Here is a 9,888-nt window from a genome sequence, read left to right as displayed (position 1 = left end):
TATTATTATTATCATATTATTATTATCATTTTATTTCAATTATTAAACTGTTTTTATCTCAACCCACGAGTTTTTCTCACTTGTGCTCTTCCAATTCTCTCCCCCATCCCACCGGGTGGGGGGGAGTGAGCGAGCGGCTGCGTGGTGCTCAGTTGCCGACTGAAATTAAACCACGACACCTGTACCACCAGGTATCCCTGCCTCCGATTACGGTGGTGCAGCACGTCCCCTCCCTGGCCACGGCTCATTCCCCAATGCTGCGGGGGTCAGCCCCACGTCATGGTCCCTCACAGGTCCTGGGGAGACAGGCTGCAGCAACGAAGGGTGCCTCTTTGCGTTCAAATGAGCTCATCTGTCACAGATGTGCCAATGTCACAGCCATATCACTGACTGCAGCCGCAGATGTTAACTTACAGCTATGTTTTTTTCTTCCCCCTCTTCCCACAGGTTATAACTGAGTAGCCCTTATGACCAACATGAGCTGGAGCTTTCTAACCCGCCTGCTAGAAGAGATTCACAATCACTCCACCTTCGTGGGGAAGGTCTGGCTCACCGTGCTCATCGTCTTCCGCATTGTCTTGACAGCGGTGGGGGGGGAGTCCATCTACTCCGATGAGCAGAGCAAGTTCACCTGTAATACCAAGCAGCCCGGCTGCGACAATGTCTGTTACGATGCCTTCGCACCGCTGTCACACGTCAGGTTCTGGGTCTTCCAGATCATCATGATATCCACCCCTTCGGTCATGTACCTGGGCTATGCCATCCACAGGATCGCCCGGTCGGCGGAGGAGGAGAAGAAGTTCAAGGGATTCAAGAAGAAGAAGCAGTTTGCTTTGAACTGGCAGGCAGTGCGCAACATGGAGGACCCGATGGAGGCTGACGAAGAGGAGCCCATGATCTCTGATGACACAGCAGAACACGAGAAAGCCAAAGCCAAGCCCAAGAGCAAAGAGCAACAAAAGCACGACGGGAGGAGGCGCATCCAGCAAGAAGGACTAATGAAAATCTATGTCTTCCAGCTACTTACCAGAGCTTCGTTTGAAGTTTGCTTTTTGATAGGGCAGTATTTGCTCTATGGTTTTGAGGTAGAAGCCTATTATGTCTGCAACAGAGTCCCTTGCCCTCACACTGTGGACTGCTTTGTGTCCCGGCCAACAGAGAAGACCATCTTTCTCCTGGTGATGTACGTCGTGAGCTGCCTGTGCTTATTACTGAACATGTGTGAGATGTTTCACCTGGGGTTTGGGACCATCCGAGATGCCATTCGCAACCGGAAAATCAACAGCTTTAGGCAGCCTCCCTACAACTATGCCTACCCAAAGAACATCTCCTGCCCTCCCGAGTACAACCTGGTAGTGAAATCGGAGAAGCCCACCAAGATCCCCAACAGCTTGATGGCTCATGAGCAGAACTTGGCTAACGTCGCTCAGGAGCAGCAGTGCACCAGCCCAGATGAGAACCTCCCGGCAGACTTGTCCACCCTTCACAAACACTTGCGAGTGGCCCAGGAGCAGTTAGACATAGCGTTTCAGAGCTACAGCAGCACCCAGGCCAACACGCAACCTTCACGAACCAGCAGTCCCGCCTCGGGTGGCACGGTGGTAGAGCAGAACAGGGCCAACACCGCCCAGGAGAAACAAGGTGCTAAACCCAAGGCCTGCTTGGAGAAAGGGAGCTCAAGCAGTAAAGATGGAAAGACGTCTGTATGGATATAGCTTCGTCTAAAAGGAGAGAGGGCAGCGTAAGTGGGGTTTTTATTTTGGTTTGTTTCTGTTTTTCGGTATTGTCTTGCGTTCGTTTCACAGGGCACAGCCTCAATTTTTGTATGGAAGTCAAGAGAGAAAAGGAGTTTCAGACCAATTTAGTGCCGTCTTCCAGTGCATTAACAGAAGACATTTATTCCCCGTTTCCAACACGTTCTCCAGTTGGGAACCTCCGGTGAGCAACAGCAAACCCCCGCATCACCCACCCCTTCGGTCACCACTTGGAGCTCCCAACAGAGACTGTACAACGCGCTGTGATGGGAAGCGGAGCTGCTGGTGGCTCAGGAGAGAAGTCAGGCTGACAGCGAGCAGCTCCCCTCCTGCACGGCGAGGCTAGAATGGGGTAGGTCAGGCAGCGTTTAATTACTAAATGTCCTTAATCAAAATTAATTTCTGATCCCTTGATAAGAAAACAACTGACATATGGCATGAACCTTCATGACGTGCTCACAGCTGATGTACTGCCTGAATTGTTAGATGCTCTAACGGGCACCGCTGGAAACGAAGGCATTGTTCGATGCTGCGAGCCATGAGCTGGCACCCACATCAGGTTCTGGGACAGAAACACAGCGACTGTCTTACACAGGGAGACCTAAAAGCATAGCACAGCGCTGAAGGCTTTCGTCTTTTATTCCTCTGCATCGAAGCAAGACGCAAATACGATCAAACACTACGCAGCAGGAGCGAGCAGTGACATTGTGTCACACCAGTGCCTGTGTAGCGCTTGCTACAGATGTGATGGGAATCATTGCAGTTACAGAGTTAACAAACTGCTGCTTCACATCATCAGAAAGTGCCTTTATGCAACCAGGAAAACAAAATCATAAAGGGTTTAGACTTCTTTATTTGCTGAATGTCAGTAGGGATTGGAAGATCAGTGTTGGCAGATTTGTTTTTCTGTTCAATCAAACCCTTATAAATAGTGGCAGACGGCAGATCTATGCATAGTGTGTATATGATGCGTGTGTGTGTACATGTACGTATATATACAGACACATATGAACATGTGTGTGTGAATATAGACATAGAGATATATATAAATGTAATATCAACCTTCTGGTAATTTTACAGCCTTCCACCTTCCCTGGGAAAACCCGGCTGGTCCAGGACTACAGCTGATCTCATCTGGAGCAGCCTTTGGGCTTCTAGCCTCCAGCCTCCCCTGGGGAGCTGGCAGGTTTCACACACTTGCTGGGGGGGCTTAACAGAAGATCTGGCTTCAGTGGGGACAGGACCAGGACAGTAGCAGGAAGTTTTTCACTAGTTAATGGGGAGCTTTTTGAGCTTGGCTTGGTTTTAGGGTGGTTTTCATACAGCTCCAGGAGTCTGGAGGCATGTTAAAACCAAGCTGCTGAGCTCCAAGGTTCCTGCTAGTGCTGAGGACATGCTTTGTCAGGGTGGTTTCATCTTGTGTCTCTTGCACAGCTGCGGGTCTGTGGCTTTGTTCCCCTCCAGCCACACAAAATAGAAAGAAAACCTCATCACTGGGAGCACAGGGAGCATCTCCTGCCAAATGGCAGAGGCTGAAACTAGTCACTGCCCCACTCTGCCACATCTCAGAGCAGGTCTCATCCCTGAGATGTTCCCAAGATGCCTGTGGCTTGGCAGATGCTCTCGCAACCTCCCGAGAGTCCAACGGTTGATTCACCACTCTGGAGAACTCAAACAGGCAGAGCCTTTAAGATCAAACCTAACACAAAAGTAAATCCTCACCAAACACAGCACTGTCCCTGCGCCGAGCTTTTCCCTTGGGGCCATGCCAGCCACCCAAAGTCACATGCAGGTCCCCATGCCAGTATTTCTTATCCATTGGATCTACGTGACTTCTCATGTCCTTGAGATTGGTCTCTGAAAGCCTCAAGGATGCCTGTTCCCCAGGCGGTCAGGCCCTTTGGCCAGTATGAAACACCTGGGTATTGCCTTCAGCGCCTGGTAACCTCGCCTGAGCTGTGCCATGCCATTAAAGAACACTGCTGGCAGCAAAAAAGAAGGTTTAAAAAGAAAGCAAAGAAACATCCTATGAGGTATCCAGCTACAAGTATTCAGTATGGCTTTGCATAACAGTCTGGGGAACACTTTCAGGCTTGTTCCTGGTCCTCGGGTTCCTGGTCCATCAGTAAAATGCCTGGAGCTCTGCCCGCTTTCACTGCTAGAGATCTTCCCCCCCAAAAACGGACAACCGCATCCAGGAGGAGGATCGGTGCATCCCCCCACCAGCAATGGTTGGGAGTAACACACATCTGCCATGTGGAGGGATGGCCTTTCTGCTGTGAATTTTGAATGAAAGGTTCAGAGAGTTCACACCATGGTGGTGGGGAGACAAACACACCCAACTGCGCTGTTGGTCCCTGTCCCGCGTGCGGGAGCGTGTTCTCCTCCGGGGCTGGGGCTGCGCCAGACAATGCAGAGAGGCTGGTTGCTGACAGTGGTGCTATCATGAAGGTAAATGCACGCAGGTCCACAGCCCAGGGCTGCTGGGGAGGGAAGCAGAGGTGCTGCTGGGTGCAAGTTTGCTCCCCAGTAATTACAGGGCACAAGCTTGTCCTCCACATCGATGTGACTTCTCGTTTATCACCAGCCTTGTGTCCCATGAGAAACAGCGTGTATTTAAAGTCACGATCCCAAGGGAAGGATGGAAACCCTGAGGAGAGCGATGGTTGGATGCTGCCTGGGTTTTTCTGATTCTTTTGAGACGAGCAGCAATATCACAGCCCCGGATGAACTTGTCCTTCCCATGCAATGCCGGAAGGCACTGTGCTGTGCAGGAGTCTGGATTTGGGATTTCTCCTGCCCATACCAGCGACACCTCCCTCAGCCCCAGTCATGGCTTGAGCATTTCCCAGTGACTCAGATCAGCCCCTTGGCTCCCGCTGACCTGCAGATTCACCAGCAAGTCACCAAACGCAGGGATGGGCATGTGCCTCCCTTTCTCTTGCTTCAGGAAACTGTCCTAGCAAACGCCTCACCGTCGAAAAAGCCGGGGGCAGATTTTAAGCCAGAAACGCCAGAACCTGGTCACAGGGAGCTGATCAGCTCATTAAACCCATTTTATACAGCAGGGCTATACCCCCTGCCCCAACGATATAGCTGGTCAGTGCCCGATGGGAGGAGATCCCTGGGCTCCATGGCTGCAGGTTGAGAGACACTTAGAGCAACAGGGCTGGAAAAGACCATGGATCTTCTCACCAACTTGCCACCATCAAATGCTTCCTTAATGGCTAACACAAACCCCCCTCGCTGCAACCCCTGGCATCTCCTCTCCTCAGCACACATGGAGAACATCTCATGCCTTTAATGTCTGCAGAAGCTTTTGGGTGTTTGAAGACTGTTTTCATCCTCCTCAAGTCTGCTTTAAGCTAAACAACTTCAGTCTCATCAACCTATCTCCAAGGGCTGCTTTTCCAGCATGGTTTTCCTTTGTGTCTTTGAGTCACCACCAGCCAGTCCATGTCTTCCCAGCGGTGCGGCAGCACTGGCCCTTGGGCCAGCTTTCCACCCTGCTCCTCTTCATGCACCCATCCGCCACCCTTGTCCTCCTCGAAACCCCATCTTCTGCAGGCATGGGGATTGCCCCCCTCTGCAGACGTGTGCTTGTACGGCCAGGATCTTGTGCCCTCCTTCAAACTGCCTTTTTATTTTCACACCGCAGACCCAGTGTGCCAAGGGGGTTTTGAATGATCAGTTGGTCCTGCAGCAGATTTGCAGCCTCCTCCCGGCTGGTGTCACCTTCACATTTAACATGCACACACAGTTTTCCGTAGTGAGAGTCAATAACTGCAATATTGACAAGTACTAGAGCCAGAGCAGACTCTTGGGCAATCAACACAACCTCCTCGTCGGGCAGGGAGACAAGGCAACAGCTTTCTCAGCCGTCCTTCCAGCCGGCCCCACTCATCTGTCAGGCTTGAAACACTTCTTTGCATAAAATGCTTTGCAAATGGAAGCTGATCTTGCTTTCCCATGTTTTCCAAGCGTTTTGACAGGGACAGAAGGACAGGGGCACATTCCCGACAGGACTGCTCCGGTGTTGCGGGCTGCCTGGGAGAGATGCAAAGTCGCCTGCAAGGTCCCAGCCAGCCTGGAGGACACTGCTGACTCCTCTGACCCTGGGGAGGAGGGATCCCAGTTCTCCCAGATCCCATCTGAGCTGCACACAGGAGCCAGCATGAGTCAGACGGCCCTAGAAATATAAAGGATTATTATTATTATTATTACGTATACTGAGTTGCTCACTTCCCCCCTTCTTCCTGCACCCCTTGGCCTCTAAAGCCTTTAGGATATTGTGTCTTTTCCACCGAGTCATCACCACAAAGGCGACGGACATATGTTAACGTCTCTGCAGGAGCGACTCCTTTCGGGGCAGGAGCAAAAGTCCCCTCTTTTATCAGGTCAGTTTGGGAAGGAAAAGGATAGAGAGGCAAAATAAGCATAAGCACAAGCAAAAAACCCATCACAACCATTACAAACTAAACCGGTGTCTCGAGGAATTTCAATTAGACGACAGGCAGCGTCAGCCACGGAAGAAACGCCAGTAGTATAATTAATGCTTTGCTTTTTTTTTTTTTTTAACGGGTTAGTAGTTTTGTTCACACACAAGACAGGTTTAGCTTTGTAGCTGAACTAATCGTAAATGTTGACTCTCTCGCTAAACTTGGTCGGATAAAGTGCCCACACTTACATTTCTATTCTTACCATTCAGGGCCAGGAATGTCCCACGTAAAAGCCAGATTACCTTGTTGCTTGCATTGCATTCCACTGGGAGATACTTGAACTTAACTCAAGGCCATAACCAGTCTGTGCTGTTATGAAGTTTCTGGGATTGTCATTTTTTTTTTTTGTTCATTTCTTTATGTACTAACTGTATTTGTACTAGAAATTTTTTGAGTATGAGGTTGAATCTGTAAGTATTTTTCAGTGTAAATGTTACATCTGGACCGTAGTTAGAATATTAAACACTGGTCAAAAGAGAAAGATACATCAGTCCAACTCTTCAGCTGGCTATTCCACATCCATTACTAATAAAACAGAATAAAACGTACATTTTGTTACAGTATGTAAAGCGTGTGTGTTTCCGTGAGAAGGGTGCCGAGTGTTGATGACAAGAAATTCTTCTCAATCCATTATTTGCCTGTTTTAGCCATGTAAGAGCTCTATTTTCCCAGATATGGCTATAAATCACTGCAAAATATTTTTGCCTTAAGAAGTAGCTGACCTTCTAGTTGTTTGGGATGTGTTGTCTCTCTGATGAATCACTGCCTACAGTTCCTTCAGGCACGGAGCTGAAACTGCTTAGGAAAGCCTGTACTTTCAAAAGCAAGAAAACTTTGGAGAGTCTGGGAGAAACTGATGATTCAAGCTGAGCAAATGATGGGAAAGCACTTGTGAGAAAGCCTGCCTTTCCGAACGGCCTCAGTCTTTGCTCCTCCCATTAAATGACAGGCACGTTCACTCACAACCCCTGTCCAAAGAGTCTTATTCTGGACAGAAACTTGTGTTTTTTTCTGTTTCTCTGGCAGTTGTGGTACCTTTACAACTTCTTGGGCATGAGCAGGACCAGCTCCCACCAAGAGACAAAGAACAGGATCTTCTAACAAGTCCGCAAGGAGGGTCAATAGTCAGAAGCTCTTTAGCCTCGTAAGTCACATCCTTTGCAGTGCTACATAAAACACCCCAAAGAAAGAAAAACGTTGCTAAATAACTAGGTGTCCTTCAAACCAGCAAGGTCTGAGGAACAGGGTAAACTCGTCCTTGCTGTTGGCTGCTGTGTTGGTACCAGACTTACTCAGATGTAGAAGCACCCATGGGTGGCTGACCTTAGCTTGACGCGGGTGCTAGCCACAGTCATGCAGAAATGAACCCTGTGGCTAGTCTTCCTCACCAGCAACCTTCACCCCTCGCTGCCAGGCTTGCTCGAGGTCTCTGTGCCCCAACCCACAGGCAGCCACATCCTGCCCCGATGGCTCAGGCGACTGACATCAGTGAGGAGTAAGTGAGTGAGAAGCAGCCTCATCTCTCGTCCTCAGGTCACCTCCAGATTGCTGCTGCTGCTGGAGAGCATGGCGGGGACAGTGTCCACGGAGGGGGGGGCAGAGCCAGAGGGTGACGGGGCCCCCCGAGTCTAATGCTCAGAGGAAGGAGGAATGGCAGAAGCTGCCTCCATCTGCCTGTGTTTTGGGAACACACAGAGCAATTGCAAAACCCCTCATTTCTTTAGAAAGCCAGGCTAAAAATACCAGTGACTCTCCAGCGTCCCCCTCCCTCTGGGATTACAAGACCCATCTTTTTCATTAGCTGCTCCGCGCTGCAGACAGTATTCCTGTCAACAGCATCTCACTAGCTCCTAATCACTCCCCCTAGGGAAATGCTAATAACAGCTTTACCTTCATTTCCAGCCCTGCTGGCACGGAACAGCCCCTTTGGTGCACAGACTCACTCCTTGCAAACTCAGCTGCCACTTTGCTTTATTTCTGCGTCCAGGCTGTTGTCCTTGCAATTTCCCCCTATCCTCACTGGCCTTTGCATTGCCCAGGCCAGCCACAATCCGTGTTTTCCTCTCCAAGATTGTGGGATATTGTCCCCGTGCCAGAAGTGCCGCTATGGTTTACCGCAGCCCCGTGTCCCGGCTGCTGGCTGCCTGCGACTGAGCTCCTGGAGCGCAGCTTGGGGAGTACTTAACGCACAGGCTTAGGGTTGAATAACTGCAGCTCACGTGGGTTCGTGGATGAGAGTTCGTGCTTACCACCCCCAGAAAAAGCTGGAGAAAATTAGTTTATTATACTGGCATTAACCCGCAGGGCTGGCTGCAGAGACAGCAGTTATCCCCGCTTTATGCTGCCGCAGCTGAGTTATGGATGAATAAACGCCGAGGAAGAGCCCTTGCGGGTGGGAGCCGCGGGCCGTCCTGCTGCTGCGGCAGCCAGCAAGTCCCAAACATGGCAGGGTTTTGGGCGGTGGGAGAGCAGAGAGCGGAAAACTGATGGAGCAAGAGGCTGCCGGCAGCTTGTGCAACTGCCCAGGGACTGGTGAGGAACAGAGAGAGAATCTCTGCCCTTTTTCACCATTTTCTTAGCTCTGAGAAGGGTTTCTGAGTTGCCCCGACACACCTGCCTGGGTGAGAGATGTTCCACCGAGGGGGGATTTCGGGGGATGTCCCCTTTTGGATAGGCCTTAACCGGGGATATTGCATCTTGTCGCCCTGCCACCCCGTGCCGCCAGCTCTCCTTCCACAAACACCGCTAGAAATGACAAAGCTGGTGGGGGACGATTCATCGGGCTGACACGGGTGCAGTATCATGAACAAGAGGGAGCTGAAGCTTTCATGGTCTCACCGTGACGTGGAGAGCCTTAGGTACAGAGGAGAGACTGATCTCCACTACCATTACGTGCCTGCACAGAGCTGGTCCCCCCAGGACCACTTGGGAGTCCATGGGGAGAACAGGCACTTCTTCGGTGCAGCTGATGTGATTCAGTTTACGCAGAGGCTTCAGGGCGAAACGAAGCGTCCTGAAAGCGTGTTTTCATCTCCATCACCTACAAAGGAGCCCAGCCCCCTCGGGTGTGGATGCCCACATTTGGGTGGATGAATCCCATATAGGAGAGAGCTGTTTTCCCAGTATAACTTTAGATATTTTACGCCAGAGACTCCAGCAGAAGTCGACTGAGCATCGCAGAGAACTGGCTTTTCAAAATTCTCCCTGCCAACAAGGCATTCTGATGCTCCTAAACTGCCTTCAAAGCATGGAGACGGAGAAGAGAACTGAGGACACAGACTGCTTTTATCATGCTTTCCTTTTCGTTCAGTTGCTGAGCTGAGACTGTGGCTTCAGAGGGCAGGAAGGAGAGGATCAGCGACCATGTCTGGGAGCTTTAAACACAGCAGACAAGTCCACGTAATGCCACGCTTGCTGCTCGAAGCACAGCAGGTGTCGTGGTTTAACCTCAGTTGGCAACTGAGCACCACACAGCCGCTCGCTCACTCCCCCCCACCTGGTGGGATGGGGAAGAGAATTGGAAGAGTAAAGTGAGAAAAACTCGTGGGTTGAGATAAAAACAGTTTAATAATTGAAATAAAATGATAATAATAATACACAAAGCAAGTGATGCACAGTGCAATTGCTCACCACCC

General features: G+C 50.5%; 1 protein-coding gene across 1 annotated transcript; it reads left to right on the top strand.

Annotated features, from left to right (window-relative positions):
• The first annotated feature begins 453 nt into the window (after window positions 1-453).
• Window positions 454-1,715, top strand: LOC103896169 (gap junction gamma-1 protein). The gene has a single exon (XM_009275953.1). It carries the CDS (start codon window positions 468-470, stop codon window positions 1,713-1,715), a length of 1,248 nt encoding a protein of 415 aa, XP_009274228.1. The 5' UTR covers window positions 454-467.
• Window positions 1,716-9,888: the final 8,173 nt, after the last annotated feature.

This window comes from Aptenodytes forsteri, unplaced genomic scaffold, assembly GCF_000699145.1.
Source record: "Aptenodytes forsteri isolate BGI_AS27 unplaced genomic scaffold, ASM69914v1 Scaffold80, whole genome shotgun sequence".
Taxonomy (NCBI): Eukaryota; Metazoa; Chordata; class Aves; order Sphenisciformes; family Spheniscidae; genus Aptenodytes; species Aptenodytes forsteri.
The sequence above is the reverse complement of the archived record's forward strand: the minus strand, read 5'-3'. Positions and strand labels throughout refer to the sequence as shown.